Source organism: Fulmarus glacialis, unplaced genomic scaffold, assembly GCF_000690835.1.
Source record: "Fulmarus glacialis isolate BGI_N327 unplaced genomic scaffold, ASM69083v1 scaffold35341, whole genome shotgun sequence".
Lineage (NCBI taxonomy): Eukaryota > Metazoa > Chordata > Aves > Procellariiformes > Procellariidae > Fulmarus > Fulmarus glacialis.
Window position 1 is genome coordinate 100,498 of NW_009191544.1, and position 25,296 is coordinate 125,793.

At 43.3% G+C, this 25,296-nt stretch overlaps 1 protein-coding gene across 1 annotated transcript in view; it reads right to left on the reverse strand.

Moving 5' to 3' along the window:
• PAPPA (pregnancy-associated plasma protein A, pappalysin 1) overlaps positions 1-25,296 on the reverse strand; it is a 177,796-nt gene that overhangs the window by 95,110 nt on the left and 57,390 nt on the right. Inside the window, exons 5-7 of the mRNA XM_009586738.1 lie at positions 21,223-21,415; positions 14,566-14,687; positions 8,491-8,998 (exon numbers count right to left, since the gene is read on the reverse strand). Of these exons, the coding sequence (XP_009585033.1) occupies positions 8,491-8,998; positions 14,566-14,687; positions 21,223-21,415 (823 nt within the window). The remainder of the gene's footprint in view (positions 1-8,490; positions 8,999-14,565; positions 14,688-21,222; positions 21,416-25,296) is intronic.

A 25,296-nucleotide genomic window follows, 5' to 3' on the forward strand; every position in this document is an offset into this window, starting at 1 on the left:
CACTATACATTCAAGAAGATCCTGGCCAGAAAGACTAAGATCAAGTTTGGGTGAAGCAATCACACGATCGGTGCCTTGGGCCCACAGGGTGCTCAGTGCGTTCCATGCCATGCAATGATACACCTAAAGGCTTCTGCCTTGTCTGTCGCTGTATCCAACAAGGTATTAAGGACAGCACAGGTATTTTAGTCTTACTGCAGCATTGTTTTCAAATCCTTGCCTGTTTGAGTGTAGCTCCGAATTTAACAGAGACTTGGAATTTATTTCTTAGGAAAATATATTAAAATAAAATGCCCAGGAAATGATCAGGGCAATAGTTCAGTAAAAGTAGCTGAAAAAAGCTGTACTGGCTGATGCTGCTGATAAAAAGGTAGGTAACACATTTCTGCTTCTTCTGCGGTATTTGAGGCTCACTCCAAGTTTTACAAGAGAGTTATTTTTAAATTGTTGCATAACACATGTCTGTCCAATATTTCTTTCCTCAATCAAGCAAAGAAAATGCATTTGTTATTCCTGGGAGATTTCTGGTGCTTCTTATCTTATTTAGAGCCCAAAATAAAGATGCACACAAGAAGGTAAACATCAGAGAGAAATTATTATCCATGAGATAATGCACAGCCTAATTTACCACATATCTGAGACTGTTTCACCTGCAATAAATTATTTTGCCCAGCAGGAAAAGTCCTGTTTGATCTTCATTTTTTTTTTTTTCCCCCTGCAGCTGAAAACTCTGCTACTACTTCTAGGTCGCAAGTTCAAATTCCACCCTGGCTGGGAGTGATTAAAAATATCCATTTCTAATAGTATCTATTTGGTTAATAATAGGGCAGCTGTTAATGTTCACTTTTTCAGGGACACTTGCATATGGCTAAGTTGTAGTCTATGGGTCTGATCTCTCTACAGCCTCTGTGTATTGCCCAAGAGGTACACTGGAGACATGAATCCAATGGAGCAGCAGTCCTTGGGGAGTTCCTGGCTAGAGCAGAGCTGGCAGAGCCGATCCCGAAGCGAAGTGTCATTCCCCAAATGGGGCACCTCCTCTTTCCTGGCTCTTCCCATGCTCTCAAGTCGTATCTTTGAGAGAGGCAGCTGGGGGTCAATCAGAGCAATCCCACCCTTCAAAGATAGACCCAGGCTGAAAAATTCCTCTGGGCTGCCCTGTCTCAGGATCACAAACCCATAAAGATATAAACCCGCCCTTACTACCTTATTCTTGCATCATGTGCGGCCGAGCCAGAACAGGAGCTACGGATTTTGTCAAGTGCCAGCTATAGTTACAGCGTTACATAAGAAACCGCAACAGCGAAGAATCACAAATCTATCACTACAGCTGGCACCAAATGGCATCTCTGTGCAGGCTTAGCAGAAAAGCTGCCTACTGAATGGGCACAGACCGTCGAATTGTTCTTTCTCTTCTCCAGGGCAGGGTTAAGGCAATTTGGCAGAGGGTGGTAAGGGAAAAAATTGCTCTATCTGTTCTGTGTGTGGGGTCAGGAAGCACGTTTTACTCTTTCGCAAAGATAACCTGGCACCTTTAATGAAGAAAGCAAGAAAGAAGGAAAGCCATCAGAATGTGGCTTCCAGCTGTCAAGTCACATCAGCCAAGCGGAGATGTATAATCCCTGAGAGCAGCGGCACTGCTAGCCTCTAACATTTAATTGCGAGCTCTTGGAAAGAAGGCACCTGGCGTGTTTCTTCTGTAAAATGCCCGGCACGCTACTGGCAGCTATAAATAATAACAACCGCTACCTCGGTATTTAGCAGCACAACATATGTGAAGGAAAGATGCAGGAACAGTAGATGGAAAACAAGCAGGTTTGCTCTTTATGGCTTACCGAGCCCTCGATGTAGAGCAGGTGTACACGCTCCTATCTGGCACAGGGAGCAGAATCAGTCATCCCCGCTGCCTCCCTGCCCAGACCCAGCTCCCTGCTGCCATGCAAGCCAGAGGCGAGGCCACGCTGTTTGGGAAAGGAAAGAATTTCCCTGCGGGGATGTTGGCGGTGAAGATGCTGCTGGGTGGAGGACTCTCCTTCCTAACAGCACTTCACCTCTGTTAGGGTCAGATGAGCCTATGACCAGTTTCCCGCTGTTGGAAGGGAAGGTGTGGGACAGGCAATCATGCCATATATTTCTGTTCTTTCATCATGGGAAATTTCCAGGTTCATTAAGCAGAAACGGGGCAATCAATACTGGCTGCATGAGGAAGGAGCTGACAATGCAGCCAAGGCTAGAGAGGCATGAAGACGGACGACGCTTGCTAGTGGATCACCAGCACCTCCGCTGAGCTCCGGGACTGCTACGCTGTCTTACACCAGCTGAATACTAAACTTCACAACTTTGCCAAAACTGACCACAGGCAGCTCCGATACACTCAAAGCTCTTCACTGACACGTGGAGGCTTTCAGACAGTGACAGCACGGCCGCTACTCCAGCTGGGAAACTAGGGTCAGAGAGGAACAACTGAAACATTTACTCCTTAATGCAAAGACTCTGGATGAAGAACTAGGCAAGAACTAGCAGCGCTAGTACGGTACCTGAAACTGGAAATTATAGGGGTAAGAGAAACCTGGTGGGACAGAAGGGTGTTTGCTTCTTGGGAAAGCTCAAAATAGCTTTGTCCATGCAGCACTGCAAACTAATGATAGGGAAGCTCTTAGGAATGAGCAAGAAAGCATGAATAAGAGTAAATCTGTTCCTGTTGAAGTTGGTAAAAGTGTTTTTACTGGAGATGAGCTGTAAACTTTCATATGGATACAGATAGGGATCTCTAATATATTACTAGAGAGACATAATACAGGAATTGGGTAATTATGGGAAAGAAACCTCCTAGATGCAGACTGGAGAACAAATGCTTTTAACAATGGCAGGTCTCTGGTACTGCTAGGTGTGAGAGCAGGCATCAAATACTTAGGGACTCAACAAGAGATGACGCTATTTTGCACTTACTTCTAGTAGCTGTAATAGGTTGGATTGAAAGAGAAATTTCAATGAAAATGGAAATTTGTTGTTCAGTTATCTCTTCGAGGTTAACTAACAAACACTTCCTGCAAATAAAGATCCAAACCCCAAAAGTCCAAGTATCTGCAGACAACACAGAATTGGTAAATAGGCTCAGTCAATGCAGAGAAGGATGGAGTTACAATGTAGAAATGACTAATTTACAGGACTGGACGTCTCGAAAGAGTGCATATGTTGGTAAAAGACAATATTATGCATGTAGGATCAAGAAATTCAGAATAAGCTGGGAGCTCCTCATTGCAAGTGAGAGGGGAAGAAGCAGTTGGGTGTATTTATTCAATTGCAAGACAACTATGAACCATCAGCGGGATGTATCCACAAAAAAAGCATATGAGGTCCTTGCACGCATCAAGGCAAGGCATTTCCAGGGTAGCTGGGTAAGTATTCGTGCACAAGGACATCTGGAATACCATATACAGTTCTAAAGTCTGTTGGGAATCCAGATGTGTAGCATGCCGGTATCACATGGACAACCTAGCAGCTCTTGCAGATAAATCTGGACATGGAAAGTACTTTCTTAACATTTCAGTCCTATCTTAGATACTCCCCAGTATTTCCTGGCATATCAAGAATTTGGCATGGTAACTGTGGAGGAGGGATGAGCAAAAGATGGTGATAATATGGCCTTCAGCTTTTGGTGTCAGGAGAACATCCACCCAGCGATCTGTATCTTGTTTGGGTGGAAATATGGTGTTAATTATCTTCATGACAGATGGATCTGGCAATTCATTTCAGCTGCTTTAGATCATACATTCCTCTGGCTGGTAGACCTTCAGAAAATAGAGAAATAGATCTTCAAGATGAAGGAAGGAATGCCATAACAAGGACAGATGTTGCCATGAAATTTTAGTGTTGCATTCAACAGGGACTTAGGTTTACATATCATCATTGTGATATTCATATTTTTCCAGTCCTCTGTTCAGCTGGGCCTGTGTCATGTAAACGCAGTCCTCCTATTGAGTTCAGGGGCTAAAAGGCACACAATAATTGGCTGTAATGAATTACTGCTCACTATGAATAGCCACTGATGATTCTCCAGCCTCTCTGCTTGTTCATATTTGTAGGAACCTTCAGACTAAGAACTGTTTTCCATCTCCTTCAACGACTCATCATCTGGGGTTTCTGACAAGTCACTTATCACACGCCCTTCTGATTGGATACCAGTAACAAATGGCAAATGCATCGGTAACGCAAATTTTGAAACAAACAATTGTTTTGGATAAAGTACAATGCTAAAGTACATGAAACACTAAGGACCCATGAACAATGCCACAGCAGCCCTCCAACTACCTGCAGCCTTGATGATGGTAATTTCTCAGTCATTTTGCAATCACTCCAAGAAGCCCGAGTGAGATCTGCACTCCACCGTCTTAGGTGCAGAGTTAAAACACAGTAAATGACATGGAGTTTACAAGCTTAGCACTGAATGGAACCCCTGATTCTAACAAAATATTTTAAAATATTGTACTTACTTAACAACTGTACACAGATGACAACCAGTCCTCTCCAACTATTATCGAGTGACAGAAAAGGTTTAGCCATAGAACATAGGCGTAAATAGCCAAAACTGAGAAGAAAAACATATCCCCTATCTGACAAAACACAAGTTTCTCTCTCAGTCTCTCTTTTTTCTTTCGTTTTCAAGTATGAATGTGGTATCTCTAGGTGTCACTTAGGTACTAAAGCTCTAGTCAGTGTATGAATGGCTCAGATGAATATATCACAGGACAGCACACTTGCTTCTCAGTGATGCTCAAACTCTGCAAAGCCAAAACTCGTACCAGGGCTTTGTGCTGGGATTCTTTCTAAGGTTATTTCAGTCAATGCCTTTGTCTTGAAAAAAGCCTACAGGTTAACACCACAAAGACGACCCGATCCATCACCGTCCACCACGTTTTGAGGTTTCCTACAAAGTCTGTGGCAGAAAAGTTGGGAAAATTTCCAATTCTTAGAAACTTTTCTAGTTTTTCTGACAACTTTCCAAAACAAACCTCGGTGTCCCCCGGCTTGGCCTGCCAGAGGGGAGAGCGTAGATCTCGCCAGCACACCCGGCTGCTCACCACTCGCAAATTTGGCTACTGAGAGTGCAATGGGGAACACGGGCTGCTCACCCCAGACTGTTCCGGTGGGACTGGCACCTAACCGTACCTGTGACACCCTCGGGAGAGCATCTCGTTGTGGGCACTCACTTCTCACTGAGCTCTTAAAAAATCAGTGGTTGCTACAAATGAATGCAAGAGCAACGGTTACTTTCCAACCGCAATGATGTGAGCGTAAAAGCGCTACACTAAGGGCAAAGCGAGGGCAAAGCAATTACCACGTTTGCCATTGTGACTATCTTGCACTTTATTTCTAGAGAACAGCCAGAGTGAAACCCTCTACGTATGAGCACAACCCGAGCTGAGACTTTGAGACTTGCAGATGAGGCTCTTTCCTTATCGCTCGCTGCGGTGTGAAGACTCAGCAGTTCTGTGCTGCACCTGGCCTGACCTCTTTTTTTTTCCCCACTGATTTATTTAGCTTTCTGCTCTCTTCCTAGGCTCTGACTCTCATTTTGTATCACAGATACCAGCAATTCTGGCTGATCATACTCAGTGGAATTGAGTGTATCTTGCCTGGTTTCTGTAAGGTCCAAGGATAAGGTCCTGTCCCTTAGAAATGATTGTTAGCCTCAGCCTGAGCCACAAGCTGAGATGAAAATTCAGCTTGAGAACAGAAGGTGTGCATTATTTTGCATTTCTTAATAAAAGGTTTCCACTGTTCTAGTTATTTACTCTCCTCTGTGGAGCACCCAGTGCTGACTAGGCAAGGGCTATCCATTAAAGGCTGTCTCTCCTCTCAGCTTAAAAAGAAGTTCCCTCTCTTTGACGGGAAGAAGGTAGGAAAAATTAATTTTTCTTTCAGCATCACCACACCTGGGGAAAGGATCTTGCTCAAAGATAACAGTGCAAGCAAATATTTTCTTTGGGAGAAAAAAAGAAAGTGAAGATCAAGGTCAGAGGAGGCAAGGGTAAAGATATGCGACTGCCTTCAAAATAACCTTCCATAGAACATGTGGGGGTGTCATTTTATTTAATATGGAAAACATGCAAAAGCATAAAGGAGGGGTAACTGGCTTGGGGCTTACAGAGAGATAAAGGGGCTGCAAAGTCTGGTTGCACAGATATGCTGAATTCCAGCTGTACAGAATGAGACAAACAGGCAGATGCAAAAAGGTCAAGAGAGATTGCATCTACCTCCACATATATATATACGTAGGAGAACAGCCCAACACCTCTGATCCTGACTTCCCTGAAGCATCTTCCCTCCTTCCTGCTTTTGGAGTATAAGAACTGTGGCTACTCTTTGCAAAAGGTGCTAGTGGAAAATTCATCTTGCCTTTGCCTCTACCACATAACCACAACCCCATGCAGAGTTTCAGCGAGTTTGTTGTGTCTCAAGGTATAGCCCAGCAGCAGCCTGGACATACAGCATCAGCCTACGAATCTGCATGATCCCCCATCACAGAGGATAAGGATCAGTGCTATGCACACAGGCATATTAGGATAAAAAAAATCACCCTGCTTTTCAAGATTTCAAACACATGCTGAAGTCTTGAATCAAAACCAACTACAAGTGCTTAAGAGTCTGCATCTTTGACTCCTCACCAGTGACTAAAAACTTCATTTTAGTTTTCCAAGCATCTCATCGAAGCTCACTGGCAGGATTTTCCCTGTACTCCCTGGAAAGACACAGACAACCTGAGGCCAGCTAGACTAGAGGGTTTGGTTAGGTTGGCTGTGCCAGCCTCCAGGAGCATCCGTTTCTGTCTACTGATCACAGGTAGAGCCCAGCAAGACTAAAGTAAATTTTAGGTCTGATTTTCAGCTGGCTACGTTACTAGGTGAGACATACAGACAGGTACAGTAATGTTACCCCATGTGATTTATTCAATGACGCACAGGAAAATTGTCATTAATCCCTTGCTACTGATTTAATTATTAGAGCACCCTTTCACTACAGCTGGCTATAAGCTAGAAGTTACCCACAAAATCGTAACAAAAGACAAGGGAATAGAACTCAGAATACAAGTTATGTTTTGGGCTTTTTTTTTTTTTTCTTCATATTTTGTTATGAACTCAAAACTGGACCTGCTTCTGTGGGAACTTGTGCTAAGGTATGCAAATATTTCAAACCAAACCAGTCCCATTTTCCAATGAGAGTGGGCCAGGTTTCAGGCAAAGATGCTTTCACAGCAAAACCATGGGAAAATTCACCATTTTCCATGTTTCCAATATGCCAATATTCATCTCATGTTAAGTGCCAGCAATTGTTGGAACAAGGCTACAACGCAAGAAAGCACCTAAGCACATGCTTAATTTTCAGCACATGAGTAACCTGAGTGATGTCTTGGGTCTTGTTTTTGTATTCACTATTATTAGTTACCTTGAATTTTTAAATCCGTAGGGACAATTTGCATCTTCTGAGCTGTACAACTGGGCCATGAAAGGGATGGTAGCTCATGATTACTGAATTGTTAATTAATCATTTTTATTATATTTAAATATGCTTTAGAAGACCATAATGATGTATGCTTCCTTGATATTAGCTGTACTAATTAGATCATCTTTTCTAAATTAGAGTGCAGTTTTCTTAGCAGGTTTCCTTTTATCTGGTGTTCATTTTTCAAAAGAACTTCATGTTGTTCCCACAGATGAGTGAATCATTTCCAGGGAATCGTGTTATGCAAAAGATGGTTTTCTTGCCGCTGTAGAATGCCTACGGGTAGATCATGGATCTCCTTGAAATCATTAAATATTTTGAAGTTGGACTTTCCTCAACAATCATACGTTCTTTGACTAGATAAGCATAACTGCATCTGGAATGAAAATCAGTCCCTACAACAAACTAGCGCATTACTATGTTAGAACAATCCCGCTCCAACACAATTTGTTTTAGTGACACATGAAAGCAGAAAATGAAAGTGGCTGAAATACATTTATATACCTGAACATGCAAGTGTATTTTTTTGCATCCTTTCTTTAGCAGTTAATTGGTGCTCCAGCACTGAAAGCCATTCTGTCTCCTTCTCCATCAAAATATTACTTTCAAAAGATTTCTAAGGAAATGATGACCATGTTACTCCAGAGGTCCTCATTTGGGTTATCTGAAACATTTAACTTATAATAGCTCAGGTAGTTTGCAATTTCCTTTCTGGTTAAGCAAAGCCCGAATTTCACGTCTCTGCACAACTAGCCCGGAAATTTCTCAAAAACTATCCGTGAAATCTCAGGCTATTTCACCCGAGTGTGATGCTGCTGGTTCCCGAGAGAAACTATGAGAATATCCTCTACTGGTGATACTTGGTACGTCTATCTAGTTCAAAATCCTAACAATCAATTGCGATGCTGGACATTAACAGGATGAGAAGAACAGGTTATTGTTTTTCTCTGAACAAGTCTATTCAGCTCTCTGGAAAGCAGTACTTACGTGTCGACAAATCTCCTGCTGAGGTTTGAGATGACAACTGGAGATCCAGACTGGAAAAGAGGGTCCCGAACCACTTTGTACTGGATGGGTTTGCAGTCCGCACACAGCGTGCTGTGGGGGACAGAGCTCAGCATGGCAGCATCAATTTCCAGGTGCTCATCCAGAGTGTAGATCTGGATCCCGTACACCTCCTCGCCCACTTGTCCCGCATCCAGCTTTATAGTCAATGGGATGTCGCAGAAGACGTTCTGCGGCCCGAGAGAAATGTTCTTCCCGCTGATGGTGAGCAACTTGATGTCATTCACCGCCCCGCTGGAGTCCCAGTCCGGGGAAACAAACGTCACCCAGACTGTGAGGGACTCTGGAGTCAGGGGATAACGGAACTCCAGCTGCAGGTAGCAGCCCTGAGGCTCGGGACAGGCTGGGGGCACCGTGTGTTGGTTGACTGCCGAGTTGGGACTCCATGTTCTGACACTGGATTTACAAGGCTGCTCGACATCAGGGTGCCCTGGAAAGAAAGAAGGAAGCAAAGACAGGGCACAAAAGAAGTTAGAGAACATGGGTTATCATTGGCATCAGTCTCGAAAGACAAACTGGTGGCAGGAGAGCATACCTGTCCAGGAAACTAATTATTTACTTGAGCAGAACAGGCATGGCCAGCGCGGAGAGGAGGAATATAATGCCAACGTCTCCTGGCCAGGTGAGAGATGTAAACCCAGTTTAAGTGCCCAGCTTGACTGGACACCACACAACACACACTGTGCCAGTGCATCTGGTCCTGTATTTCCTATTTCTAGTGCCTTCCCCTGGGCCAAACAATATTTGCTACCCCTTCCACTTGGTACTTTACCTGATAAACAGAGTCACTTTGCCTTCAGTTCACCTCCATGCTCCTACTTATTCCCTTGTCTCTCACTCTAAAACCTTTTTCTCTCTAACAAAGACAAGAAAAGAGCTTTTGTTGATTCCAAGAAGCTGTTGCACTGTGCTGTTGAGGGGCAACTCCTATGCCACTTACAGGCTAATCTAGCACGTTGTGTAAGACCTCTTTTTTGCAGGCACATGGAGCACAGGTCTGAGCTGTCTCTTTGCACTCGTTGTGACGAAACAACAGGCACTTGTACTTTTACATTTCTCACCGTTGGCTATGTTCAACTACATGGGAGGTATTACTAAAAACTAATGAAAGCCACAATGCTTGCTGGGTTCCCAAATACTATGGTAACATTACAATTTGGCACGGAGTCATGGACTGCAAGATCCAGAGAGGTCAGATGGGTGGAACAGTTGGTAACAGAATCCAGTGAGAGCTATAAATTCCCTCTTCCTTCCCAAATAATCACACGTAAAGAGAGCAAGCAGGACAGGGAGAAGGCAAAGTATAGAAAAGAAGAAAGGGAAAAGTAAAGATAAAGAAAGGTAATGAGAGGGGAGAAATGGAGACAGCAGAGGAAAAAAAAGAGAGCACAGCTGTTTGCAACTGAGGAAGAAAGCAAGATAAAGCACTGGGCAAACATGAACAAACAGGACATCACTACTAATTTAAAGAGAAAAGGGCAATGTGTGAAGGTTATTCTTATTGTCTGTGATCCAATGAAGTGTTAGAAATGTGCCTCTTTTATCAAGGATAAACAGCACAGGGAATTCTCCTGTTCATATCAAATGAACCCAGACGCAGAATAGATTTCCTGGTATCTCAGGCAGTCCTTCCCGCGATCCGACGCAATTGTCCTGCAGATGCACAACTTTTAATGCTTCTCCCTCACCCACATAGCCCTCCTCTCCTCCTCGCATGCCACAGAGCAGAGGGAATGCCACTAACCTCAGCATCTGGAGAGACCACAGCAGCGATATAGTTTGAAGAAAGCCAGAGTTCCATTTAACACGCTCAAGTTTTTTCCCCCTGGCAAGCTTGCAAGCACTGCGTATAATCATTCTGAGTAGCGAACACCCCATTCGACTCACGTTATCTCACAACATTCGCTGCCGTCCGCATGTGCTTGGCTGGGCCTTCCGATGACTTTCTCACAGACTCGCAGCAAGCTCCTGACTGCAGCCCTAAGGAGGTGGTTTTTAACCCTAGTATCTCAGAGGGCTTTGGAAAGATCTGTGAATCTTATCGCTGCCATCTCGCAGATAGGAAAATAGAGTTGATTAATGGCTCACAGCCTAGTACGTTTTCAAAAGTGGTCTCCAGTTGGGTTCCTGCAAATTCACCGCTGGCAGTTCAAGGCCGCTGTAAGACTTAAATACTGAATAAACCTACGTGTTTTGGTAGATCAGGGTGTGATACCCGGAGTTACATGAATTGGACTCAGCCTCCAGGGAATTTAATGCAGAGCATTACCCCAAAAATGGGACCTTGATTGTAGTCATCCATAGACTAAAAACCTCAATGAAGTTGAGATAGAGAGACCCTTTCTTAAATATCACCAAACACTTAGACCTGGGTAAGAAACATTCATTTAATTGTAGAAGAAGATGGAAACCTTATTCCATGTAACTAGATTTCTAGAGATGGGTAAATACTAAAAAAATTACAAATATTTGTATACAAAAAGAAATGGTGTAGTAGTTATTCTGCCCCTGTGCACTCCAGTTCTGAAAATCCTTTGGCTTATGAGATCGTCAGCAAGATCATAGAACAGCACCTCATGCAACATCATGCCTTGCCTAACACAAACAAAATATGAATGTGAGGTTTGTGAGGGGAAGTCAAATCCCATCTCCTGGTTAAAGACCAAGGATGGGAGGCTGGGTGGGAGGCTTCCCCCAAAACGTCAGCCACAGCCTGATGTGTCATGCAGTTAAGTGAAATGGCTGGGATGAATGCCCCCCCGTTGCCCTGGCACATGGACAGAGACTCAACACACTTGTACGGGGAGGCTAGCTGGGATCAGCAGCCTCTTGGGATGCAGCTGCTGTCACAACTACAACTCACCTGCCGCATTTCTTACGTGGTCAAGACAAAGGGTCCATCCAGTGGGACTCTAATGTCCAACTGAGACAATTCCACTTGCAAATACAGAATGAATCGCTCTTGAGTCAAATATTGGCCACTGGGAAAGGCAGGGCAGTAGAGCAGCCTAAGGCAGCAAGATTTTTTATTATATTCTCACACTTCTTTTGGTCAATAGAGAGCCAGGCAGTAGGAACTGACTGATATATGCATATATTGCACAGTAAGCAAAGGTACTTACCTGGGTTTGAGCCAAAATCACCTTTCATACATAAAAAACCCCTTTGACCGAGTTGTGGAGGTGCTGTAAGGTTTGTTTATCTAGCTGGTGTTGCTGGTGAGAATCCAGGTAGGTTAGAACTTTCTTGCTCTACGGTGAAGGTAAAGAGTAAATCAGAACTGCCTGATCTCCAGTGCCTTCCCACAACTGCTGCCGAGGAGCAAACAGCCCCTCATGTAAGGGGCACAACTGGCTGAGAAAGAAGTCACAAAATATCTCAGGCCAGGGGGTTGGACCCCACCACGCTCAGGCACAAGCAGGGCACTAGGAAGGACACAGTCCCCACGGCAGAGTTTTGCAATGGGCACGGCTCACACGTAGTCCAGACCACAGCTGGTGTCAGCTACCTGGGGTAACTGTGCAGCGTATCAATGCTACGAGACCTCAGGAAAATGAAATCAGACCAACCAGGTTCAGAGCTGCTTCAGAGACACGCTTCAGAGACACGTGAGAAATGTGGTTTTCTGGTAAGAAGCTGGATGAGTACTACGAAACATTTTCCGTGAGTGTTGTCTCAAATTCTAAAATGAGTTCATTTTGGCCATGCTTATGCCTCTTTTGTATTCACTTTCCATGAACATTCAAGCAGTGGAGATTTACACACATGAACGCTTGCAGAAAGTGAATTTAAAGCTTGCATGCTTGAGTACTCACAGATAGACAATTAAAGAAGCCAGACAATGATCTAACTGTGCTATTTGTAACTCAGACCAAGTGCAAATAGGCAGAGATCCTGAATGTCAGGGAGTGTGGTAGTGATGACAGAAAATTACAGAGCAACAAATACCATACACTTGGTATATTTTCTACCCTAACGTGGAGAGAACTTATTAACGTAGTAAGAGGATAGGATTCCCAAATTTTCCTTCCAGAGCAATGGCACAACAGCAATTGAATGAGACAGATAAGGATCAGACTGCACCCTTCATAGTTAAGAACATGCAGGCACACACTGTAAGAAGAGGAAATTAAATGCAAAATGCAGCTGAGTAATAAATCTTAGAGTAGCTTAGTTTCTCTAGGAATGATGCCGCTGGCAAGACATGTGAGATCTAGAAGTTTTCAAATCAGAGCTCGTTCGAGAAATGTTGATGGAACTGCGTATCTCAATGGAATATGCAGTTCTTTCAAAATCAAAACACTTTGCAAAATTAGGTGTATTCGGTCAAAATTTTATTCTGGAAGAGAAAATGGGAAGAAAGTTCTAACAATATTGGAACATTGTGTTTTGACATTTTTGGAAGAAATTGTTTCACTTTTGCACTTCAAAACACTTTTCATTTTGATATTAGAAGTTGCTTTTGCCCTAGAGTATATACTAAAAGGGGATATTTTCAAATGTCATAATTTAACTGAAATTCATGAAAGAGGAATTATATGAGCTAAACAAAACATTTTGGCCAGCCTCAAACACTTTCTGTTTTTAATTTTCCTTCATGGACAATTTAAAAAGTTTCAGGTTTTGTTCCAAACGAAACCAGGTTTCAAAGTCTTGTAATCTTTGGCTAAGTGGAAATTCCACCTTCCACCCTGCACTACTACTGCAAGCGATCCAAACTTCGCTAGTCCTGTTTACTTGATAATCCAGTCACACTTGTAGCCGGAGCACTGCTTCCCAGGTCAAAGCTCTAGAACAACATCCACCCAAAGGGCAGGAGCGCTCTGCGCTGTGCTCGGCAGCCTTGGCCCTTGGATGTCCAAAACGGGGGGGGTGAGTTGGAGTGAACCACAACCTCTGTTGGGCCCCCACCCTGGGAGATGGGTGTGCGGGGCAGAGGACACTTGCCCACACATCTTGTCCCATCACGCAGCGGAGACGCAGCTTGCTGCACACGCTGATCTTAGGACTAGGGAGGGCTCCTGGGTGTTGGGACTGCATATATCACCATATTAGCTTACAAATAACCTTCCTTGCAGAATAACTCCCACGTACTCTAGCTGCAGGACAGAGAAGCCCTTAATGTAAGGAAGTATTTGTATAATGAGTTTGCAAAAGCCAGGGATTGGCCTCTGAGTTCAGTGAGCCCACCTGTGCGATTACAGTGAAGTCTGGGCCCAGAGTGTGCTGCTCCCAAAGGAATAGCTCGTGATGGACAGATTAAAATAATATTCTGCTCTTTCCAAACCGTAACTTGTGATTACTGACCTCTGCCTGGCATAATCTTAAATATGCTCTACCACATCCACCTACTTACGTAATAGAAGGTACATATGGAGGAGAGTTAATGATGGAGATCTAAAGGCATTGCACGACCAGCTCTGCAGACCATTCTCCCTCCAACATGCTCTACGAGAAGCAGTAAGAATGACTTGCAAAACACCCTGAGCTAGACTGGGCTTGACGTAGTCACCTGCGTTCATGCTGCAGAGTACTTGCCTAAAGGGCAATCTCCACTCCTTTCAGCGTGTCTGCTGGTGCAGCCCGCTACTATTCAATGCAAGGGCAGCAGAAATCAGGCCCAAATAAGTAACATGCAATTCTTCACTTTCGGAGTTGGAGTAGAAGGAGTAAACAGCTCCCCTGAGGAATTCATCTGGCAGATGTGAATGGTCAGCATTTCTTGGCACTCTGCTGCTTCCTGAAATTCAGGTTCAGCTCCCGGAATTCATTTAATTCATGGGCAGGGTCAGGACACGGGGGCCAAAACAGATATTTCAGCCAGTGGCATTACTTCAGGGCACAATGTATTCATCTGTCCTCTAGTTTTGTTCATGCTACATACAGATAGTATGAGTAGTCACTCCCTCCCAGATTTTCCCACTGTCTTTGTGGCTCTCCTTTTGCTCTGGCCCGTCTTCTTCCCTGCACATCTTTGTCCCCAGCCCTGTGACTCACCTTCTGCTTCCCGTGGGCTCCAGTGCCCCGAGGGATCGCAGGGCATCGGGGAAGAGGCGCTGAAGGCGTACTGCACCAGGACTCTTCCTTCCGCACACAGATCACATGCTGATCCCACTTCTCTAGGAGGCCAGGAAAACAGGAAAACACACCAACTTAGTAACAGCTGAATGAGCTGCTTATTCAACTATATTAAAAGCAGTAAGACTTAGAATTCAGTTCCACTTAACCCTCTTCTCACAGCACTGACGAGAGTGTTTTCTGGTGCTGACCTTCTGTAGGTTTGGGCTAATGGCCTGCATAGACGACATCTGTGAGCCCACCATCCAACACAAAATGACAGCAACCTGTGAAATCACACTCAGCTATATCTTTTTTTTTCCCCTGCACTACAACTGGATCAAACCCTGACAAAAGAAAATACATGTCGCTTAGTGGTAGGAGAAGAGAAACCTGCCTCAGGAGATTTCAGATCTATTTCTGCTCCCACCATGGATTTATTGCTTGAACTTGTAGTATCTTTAGGATTGTGAAGGACTTGGGCTTAGTGGTGATTAGAAGAGAGGGCGAAGTCCCAGGCTCTGAGAGCATCAGACAGAGCTGCTCTGTGAAGAACGGCTTTGCTAAGTATGCAAGGACCAGCTTTTGGAGATGTATCACAGCCCAAATCATTACAAGCCTGGAAAAGGGGTAGGTTATGAACATACAGAAAAGAACATGCCCTTAATCCTTTTCGCAGGGGTAACTGGATTCGATACCTGGCAGCTTTGGCACCAGCGGATGGCTTTTTCTGAACTGGAACATCTTATGGCTCCATGCCATCAGATGGCATGACATGGCATTAAGAAAGGCACTTCGCTGCCCAGCGCCAGCATTACTTCACCTACACAGTACATCTATTGCCAGCCATTGTCAATAAAGTATTATCAGCAGAAGTGGTTGAACAGGAAAACGCAGTTAAACACTGATTCACAAATATTTTTGCTAACACATTCACAAGATCAGGGTTTAAACTGATGTAGACTGGAGTAATTCTAATATCTTCCGTAACATTAGGCTGATTTATATCAGCTGAGGATGCAACTCACACAGTTCAGCCCTACATTCCTTGGGGTCACAAAATTTGGAACCGTGTATGACCCAGAATGTGTGGTTATTCATCCCAGTAAGTTGCTTATTATTCAGAATTCATTGTCCTGCTTTAAGGAACGCTGCCCACTCAAAATGAAAGGAAAAAATTAATTATCTTATTGATTAAATGCACCCAGGAAAGGACAGAAGTTTTAGGCAAACAATTTGTGTGTAAGGCGTAGCGTACTCTCAAGTAAGTATGCATTAAGTCATCAATTATTATAATCAGTTGTGCAAATTTTAACCATCTCCCATTGCGCAATTTATTTCAGTGCTGCTTTGCGAAGGGCACTGTGATCCTCAGGCAGAAGTTATTTTGGATCCTCAGCGAGGACACCGGGACTGTAAATTTACCCTCACAGCCCTCCCAGGCTGCGCGATATCCTTTCCCTTTGGTGACAGGGACGACACACGCCCAGCTGCTCCACAGCTTAGCATCTCCTATTTGTTGACAGGGATCTATTTGAAAGTCAACTTTCTGTTGGCTTAATTAGGTGGAAGCAGGGATTGTCAACAGGGGGACTTGGAATGAAATCGGTGGTAAAACTCATATCCATTTCAATATGGCCCACAGCCACCCCTACAGAGAGCTGGTAAATGATTGAACTCGCAGACAGTGCAGCAAGGGATGCACCTGCTGAAAACATCTGAAGAATAAAATGTGGCAATGGGGTAGAATAAAGAAAAGGGAGGCAAAAGTGCCCTCCTCTTCCTTGCACAATCTGTAACGCTGGTAATGAACAAATTTGGGTATGCTGCGAGTAACTTCTCTCTCTGTCTCATTTCACCCACCTGCACTATTCGCATGACACTGCCTCCCTATTTCATTTCTCAGCTGTCTTTTTAGCAGTGGTTTAAATGTCTAACTCAGCTTGCCTAAATAATATATGCAAAAAAATTCAAGAATCCAGAATAAAAGGTACTGAGAAATCAAAATGTAGAATTATTATTGTGCAGTTGTTTTTCAGACACATCCACCAACAGTCAGGATAGAAGTCCCTGCAATAATAATCTTTCAGTTTCTCTACAAAGAGACTCCTGCATTAGCGCTTGGTCCTGGATGAGGACAGGGCTTTGAAAGCCAAGTTTCCACAATTAGGACTGCTTTTTACTCGAATTAGCAGCTATACAATTTCATCACAGGCTGCCATGGTGGAAAAAAAACTGTAGGCTTATGGACAAACATTTCCTTTTACCAGCAAGGACTTGGAGGTAAGAGAAATCACAAGGAGCATCATGTGGGAAAGGCTATGAGCAAACTTTCTCTTTTTACTTTTCCAATTTGGGAGCCAAACTCAACCCTGATGTAACTCCACTGGCTGAAAGGAGTTACACAGGGGATGACTCCTGGGTTAAAGTTTTTGGTCTGCAGACTCTTGCACACAAATCCTACAAACAGTCATGAATGTCAAAACTAATTATGGAATTGCGTTTACAGGCTTATGAAAATCTAAGCCAGATCCTTACACCTTATGCAGCCACTGACATCAAGACAAAATGAGCGTAAATTCGTTCAAAACACTATTAATTAGGAACGATAGCATATCTGACAACTTATACACCGGTGCACATGACTCCCCAAAGTGCAGGGTAATGGAAAATCTAGACTTCTCTGTTTTCTAATAAGCCAAGTACTGGGGAAATTCCAGCTTATGAAGTTCAGAGCGCAGGAGGAATTCATTCCTACAGCATGATATTTCAGTGAAGTGGATTCAAAATCTAAAGATTACTAGTGAAAAACAGACAATTCTCTTCAGGGCCAGCACCAGTTCAGTGGGCAACTCAAAACCAGTAAAAATCTGTCATTCCTTTCAGTAAAGAGTGCCTGTTTTCAGATCGAATTGTATCTACTTACTTGAAATTCAGAATTGGTGCCCTCCCCTCTAAGGCACTGAAACTTTCCAGCAAGGTTTAAGCAAGCAATTATCAAGCCCAGCCATCTAGATCTGGGACACCATACTGACCAAAATATTTGCTTGCTAAAAATGAGATAGCATCAGATTCATGGAAATTAATGCAGTCACCTCAATAAAAAGTTGGAAGAGCAGATGTATTCAAAGTTTTCTGTCCAAGCAGAATTTGCTGCAGAGCCCTATTACAATAACTGTTTACATCCTGCCTACGCATATCAAACAGGAGGCGCATGAATGGATGCTTAGCGACAGCAGATGAACGCATCTAATAGATGCAGTCAGGAAATGAACAGAGTTTTCTTTTTCTCACTTGTTTTCACTTGTTTTGTTGGCTCTATTATTATTTTATTATTACATATTATTATATGCGCATGCGACATTTTTCATGCTTTTTTTTAATGGGAGGATGGAGAATGGTAAGTATTCTAATCCCGTGTGTAGTAGCTACAAGAAGAAATGCTGGTTCTTGATATAGTTGATTGTTAGAGATGTTTAGAAGCTCAACCAGCTGCTGGAGTTTAGGGTCAAACACATGCTGGCAAATTTATGTGCAGGTAAATGACTCTCTAGAGTAATACAGCAGACATCAACTGAACACACTAAACAGGTAAGGAGGGTCTGTCAGGAAGAAGGTTTTACTTCTGCGCACAGCTCATGTAGCTACTCTTGCCAAGGTGTGAGGACACAGGATAGCCAACCCCAAATTTACAAGAAGTATGAGTTAGCATTACTCTCTGTCCCCAAATCCACACAATTAATCATGTAATTCCTAGAACTGAGGCCCTAAGAGAAAAGCACCTAATACTGTGGCACCTGTGACAAAGTTGCATCTAAGCAAGGAAAAGACACATAGTCTTTACTTCCACGCTTCATCTCCCTTCAACCGCAGACCTGTCAGGAACCTCACCCACAGATACAGCCAGCCCAGCGTGACATTTTAAACACAAAGCTGAATTTTCCCTTCCTGACTTTCATTAAGCAGAGGTCACTGCCTATGCACAGCTCTAGAGAATAAAGGGGACATAAAAGGAACTTGAGTTACACTGAGTGCGCCTACAGCAGCATTGTAATTTGGATCAGGAGCGAGTTTTTGAAGTGAAACTCTTCACCTTCCCCACTTACAGCACTCGGAGCAGTCCTGGAGCGTGGAAGCTGGACCCAGTTTTGTCTGAAACCAGAGTGGAGATGTGCTCCAGGACCACACCTGATGTGCTCCGACTGCTGCTGCCATGGGGCCTGGCTAGAGCTAGGCTGAACACCGCCCCCCCCCCCCAAACCCCTACAGCGTTGACGTCAGGTCTTCATTAACAAGTGTTTTGCGCTAGAGATCTACTTATATTGGGCCACAATACTTGCTAATGTAGCCAGAGCCATTCATCCTTTTAAGGCCCTTTTACACTGTCAAAACAGCATGGAAGGGGCCTCTGTGCATTAGAAACCAGGCCCAAGGCTCTCAGCAGTTTGAGTATCAGTCTTCTGTTTTTTACATGAATAGTCCCATTGAAGTGAATGAGTTTATTCATTCAAGTGAGGCAAGTAAAATTTGGGCCATGGTGTGCACTTTGTGTAAAAATATCTGCAAAGATTTACAGTATTCCCACACACAGATAAGATTATACTTGGCCAATTTTACCTCCTACTTGTCTTGCACAGTGACCCAATTTTACAAATTGATACAGGCATGTATCTCTAACCGAGCAGCGCTGGACACATCCGTACTGGAAGTTCAGCACGTGAGCTTTTCCAGTATTCGTCACTATAATACTACTATCATCCTTGTTTTGATTAATATATCAGAAGTTTGGGCATGTTTTAGACAGGATCATTTATATATTTCAGTGACATTTTTAAATGGTCTCAGCAACATTTCTGTATCTGTTAGCGTTGGGAATCTCATTTTAACAAGGAATTGCACTCAAAAGTATTTGAGGCTGTCTCTTTAAATCTCTTCAGTAACACTGAGCACACAGATTTGAAAACCCAAAGGATTTTTTTTCTAGAAGATCACTGTTTATTTAACATATGATAACTCTGTTATGAAATTTTAGATTTAGCAGGCTATCCACTGTATGTTATTTAAGAACCAACTAACTAGGGGTTATTAAGAACATATTGATTGAGTTATAAGAAATATGTAATAAAGACATATTTGATTACATAACAATTAACTCTGCATCAATGTGTTTTAAGAGGCAGATGGTATTTATTTAACACACAATAAGTATCTTCTGAAGTATAAATTAAATTGGAGAAACTTAATTTACCTAAAAATGATTATGGGCTAAAAAATTCTGAATTAATTTTCAGAACTTCACATAAGTCCTTTTCACACGTAGGGAATAAAAGGATTCAGTTGCAAAACTGCAATTAAAACAAATACTGTTTAGAGCACAAGATCTCTCTTTATCAACTGCTAATATGATTTCATTGCCCTCCCCATATTGATCTGCAATAAAGGTGGAAAATCTCATCTGAGCAGAAAATAACAGCTATCTGCCTACAGATAAAGTGCAAGCTGGCCACTGAAATGGCCACAGTGTCCTAGCAGTGCTGGAAGGAGTTTCATCCCTGATGGAGGCAGTGGCTTTCAAGGTGCTCTCACTGAACAAAGCAGCAGTGCTGAGACAGCTCTTTGGGTGCTAATATGCTTGTAAATTCGGCCTTCTGTGATATGTACTGCTACAGTCCTGAAGGACACTTGAAGTTTGTTCTCTATAAAATAACAAAGCAAAAAGTGGAGAAGAAATGCAAACAGGGAAGGTGAGTTAACGGTAATGTGAGAAGATCAATCATTTAGGAAGTTCTCTGCTAGAACTCCCATAGCTCCTGCAGCCCATCCAAGTGCTGCGTAAGAGTATTTAGATGAACTACCCAGTTGCTCAGCTCATCCTGGGGTAGAGTTGCTCCAGCTATGAACTGCAATGTTGTGCAACTCTTGTCCAGAGCCCTGCATTCATTTAATTTTTATTGGTACCAAGTAGCTGCATGCCTATCAGACACGAACACACATACTCTGACATACATGCTCTACTCAGGGTGCAGTAAGATGACACTTGCATGATACTCAGGGTTTTAGGTCTTTGACTCTGCCTTGCTGAGCTCCCATCTCAGACCTGCAGCTCAGGGAAGGAGGCAGCATTTGTCCCTCTTCCCGGCCCTGCCACCTCCTTGCCCTGTGAGACTCCACTGCCCATGAGCTCTCTGTTGTCACGGGAGTAGAAACAAGATTCACCTTCTCCTTGCAAAAGAAACATGCAAGAGGAGGAGGGGGAATGTGCAGGCAGAGCTGAAGCCCACTGGTATTTGCAAGGAGCAATAACAGCAGAAAAACCAGAATCGTGGATTGAAAATTCCTCCCATAACATATGAAAAAAGATTTGCCCTTTACCTGGCAAATCAATGGCCCTCAACAGAGTGCTACAGGCAGAGAAAGGAAGAGCAGAAAACAGATCAATAACCTCCTCAATATGAACCAATTTAGGAAAGAGCCTTAACCCAGACTGAGCGTACCACATATTAAAGCTGCGCTCCTGGAGTGTGGCCCTGGGTTGTTCCCCTATTTCTCCCCTTTCCATTCAATTCAGCGCAAGAGTACAGAGCAGCGCGTGATCACCTTTCAAAGAAGTGGCCATCAATGGGCGGAAACCACTCCAGGGTGACAGAGGTGGAGGTCCGAGCCACAATCTGGGGGGCAATTGCAATAGGAGCCGGTTTCTTCGCGGGCTGCCAGCTCTGATAGACGAGGTCCAAGTAGCAGTGCATCCTGGCCACTTGGTTGGGCGTGAAGGAGTCGGTGCAGTCATCGTCTGAAATTAAAACAGAAGCCACATCAACCACGAGGGAGATAAGGTGGGAGCAAGAGAGAGAATTATGACCTGGTGAATGGCAGCTTCTTGCAAGGGCCGGGATGGGTTCTCACAGCACTCAGAAGTTAATGACCTGTGAACAAATTAGTGCAGTCATCACTTGTGGAGGCAGGTGAAAGGAAACAAAAGTTAAAAAGGAAAAAATAAATCAATAAATGTTCTCTCCCTCTTGTTCGGGATACATATGAAGCACCTAGAGATCATCCCAAGATGAGACAGAGACACGTGGAGGTGAAGAAACAGAAAGCCTCAGTGCAGCACCTTCTGGTCAGAATTGGGGCTACCAGTGGACCTCCGGGCTTAAAAGAATTTCATGTCTAAAAGAATATCTCTGAGACAGGATAAAAGGGCAAAAGACTGCTAGTGTTAGGATAAAGCACTGACTGAGATTCATGCAAACTGTGTGCAATAGACTTTGACATATTTCTTAGCTTAAAAGAACACAGAATTTAAAAAATACATAATTTTTTTAAAGTTCTTAAATTTTCTAATAAACAAATAAAAATGTTCCAAAAGATCAATTTTTAAAAAAATCATTACAAACACTGATTAAAAATTTAAGTTTTTGGTGCCGTAAAGTAACTTTATTTCTATTAAAAATCTCCCCCATACCACTATGATTCTAACCCCTTTCTCAACTTCTCATAAACATTTTTGATATTGCAAATTTCTTTTTCTTTCAAAATGAAGGAATCATTTTGCTGGATAATTTCCCAAAAATATCCATTTCTCATTTCATCTGTTTTACCCAAACATGATTTGGCAACAAGAACACATCTAGTGCCCTCTGAACACCATACAACTTTACAACTACAATGCCCCGGAGAAGTAGAAAATTACTATTTCTCTATTGTGCAGATCACAGAAGGAATAAATATGTTGTGCAAAGTCACTCAGAAAAGCTATGCTGAAGAACTTTTTGCTACCACTTTAACCATTTTTCTGGTACTCTTCCCATCAGATGAAAAGCTTTTGAAAACACAGTGTGTTTCTTCACATGTGCCTGCAGAGTTCCCAGCCCAGTAAAGCTCAGTCCCAGATGGGACCTCTGCTCGCTGCCACGATACAAACAACAATGACAGTTTTGCACAGGTCAAGTAATACACTTTTCTGTGAAGATGCAGGTCATCAAAGGCTGTGCAGAGAGTTGCTTGCATGTGTGTAAGTTGGCAGTTCAATATTGTAATAGAGTTACTAGATGCTCTGACGTCTGCAAGTCCGTGCCCTGTGGAACTCAAGAGGAACAAAAAAATATGAATTTGTTCTAAAGAGAAGTGTGAATTTGCTGGCTAATTTAAAACCTTACCACATCTTCCCTGAGATGCAAGCAAAAGGAGACAGCTTCGGTTGGGATCCTGCTCAAATTACAGCCCCAAACACAGTCCTATCACAGTAAGGACCCGTCAGTTCACATGTTCTCCTGTGTCTCTCCTAATTCCACTGAGGAGCGAACCTCCCCTCATCAAACATCCACGGCAGACAGACAGACACCACCAGCTTGAAAGTATCTACAAATCCGTGTGGGTATGCAAAAAGCTGCTTTAATATGGCATCTCTGGATTTCCTTAATAATTATCGATGGTCTACCCCTAAGCATGTTGTAAAAGCCATAAATATTCTTCACGGGAGCCCAGAAGGAGACAAAGGCCCTTAATAGCCATCATAAAGGAACAATAAAATATATATAGGACAAAGCAGTGAGACAATGGCACAGGAGAAAGATGACCTGCATTCTCAATCTGTTTAAACATCAGCAGAGGCTATGTCCTGGGGGAGGGGAAGGGAGGAGAGGCAAGGGAGAAAGGTATTTCACTTGATCACTCGATTTCAAGAGAGGTTCAAGATCCTCCAATGAATTAATAATTAGAGAAATTCAAGAGACTTTGCTGGGATGATTATTCCAACAGAATTCAGAGGCAGAATTCAAGAGTGGTCTAAAAGACTAACTTATCTTTTTTATTCTGGAACACCACGGCTATTTGGATTTGTAAAAATAATTTACAAGTCCAATTTCTCACACTTCTCCATCTTCTGGACATCGTAGCTTGTTATTTCAAGGAAAAAGAAGTTACCCTTTAAGTCAGTGCTTTGCTACAGAGGTGGGGGTAACTGGACAGATGGATGTTAGACAGACAGACAAACACAGTATGATCAAGCTGTATACAAGCAGCAAAACAGAAAAGAAAGGAAGGCAATGTTTAGAGCTGCATGACCTCAACCTAGATGTTTCAAAGGTATTTCTACAGCAATTTGATATCCTGATATATTTTTATTCCACTGGCAACAACAGAAAAGCAAACAGATTCATGCATGAGCTCTAGAGATGCCTATCATGTCGCTTCACTTAATTTTTCAAGAAGAAGGAGAAAAAAAAAGGTTTCTGCTCAGAACACCAGCACATATTTAGCTCCCAAGAGCAGATAGGTATCTCTGTGGTCTGCCTCTCTGTCTCAGCTCTTGAGAGAATTGGCAAGGCAAGTTCTCTTTGGAAGAGACCTCAGCATTTTGAAACACACACGCTCCACCCCTTGTCACATACACACAAGCAGATTTGGTGGAGGGATATTGTCATCTGAAGTAGCACTGACTTATTTGTGTGATGTTACCAGGAGGCCGTATCAGGCAGCAAGACTCTCTGTCCTACCGCGTGCACAAAAGCGCACAACACGCTGAGGAGCTGACTCAGTGCATGTATGCTTGTCTCTGAAAACACCCTCTAAACAAATAGAAAACCAAGCATCACTTTTAGCTAGTGCCCTGAAGGGCTTAAAAGCATTTCTGTTATAAATCATTTCAATCTGTGCCCCAGATGACATTAAACACTTTGCTTCTTTACAGTTTTGTTACAGAATAAGCACTCCTATGACCTTTTGAGCGGGCAATCTGTGTTTTCGCCTGGAGTACAAAGGTGCCCTTCAGTGGCTGTAAGTATGTTGGTCACCTTTAAAATGTTGTTGATGCTGTCAGCTCAATGTCACAGACCTTCATCACGGCTAGACCCTGTGACCCACAATAAGGGGAAATACGAGCCAAGGTATCCCCTGTTGTTTCTGGGAAGTAACAGAGGATGCTTCAACTCCCCTAGAACTTCCAGGGGTGCAGCAAGGACCCCACCCCACCCTTGTCCGATGGGCAAGGCTCACAGGAGCTCATGCCCTCTTTGCATTACGCTGTGTTGGCAGGAGTGCCAAGAACCGACACCTCTGAGCAACACAGCTGCGCCTACAGAAGCCTGCAGAGTTCTAACTACAAAATCAGGCTTTTGCTTAAGCAGCTTATTCCTCTTGGAGGGGTGGTTTTACCACACTGATATGGAGCCTTTATAATCGCACTCCCAGCACAAACCAGCACAGCACACTGGTAGTCTTTGACCAGAAGAGCAATCCTGATCCAGGTACTATCCCAGTATTCACACTCTGATGATGAAACTCAGATGTGAGTGATTGTAACTGAATGACAGTGACTCCAAATCAAACACCACACATAGTATTTGAACAGACGCATGGAGGCATGAGCAGTGTTTCATTAGATGTCTACCTATCATAGGTTCATTACACAGCCTCGGTGGTACCAATATTCATCTGACATTCAATATGTCCTTGGGGGAGGGTAAACAATCTCTGAATTTGGGTTTTTCAAAGAAGACCTCCTAGATCAGGCATCCGGATCCCAGGGAAATAGGGTGTCAAATTTGCTGTAGAGCCTTTAGAAGCTGTTTTCTTAATGCTTATCTCATTTCTTCCCTCTTCTGCCTGGTCATCACATGAAACCACGTAAAGTTGGAGAAAACTGGGAAAAAAGAACAGGAGAACTGGAAGGCA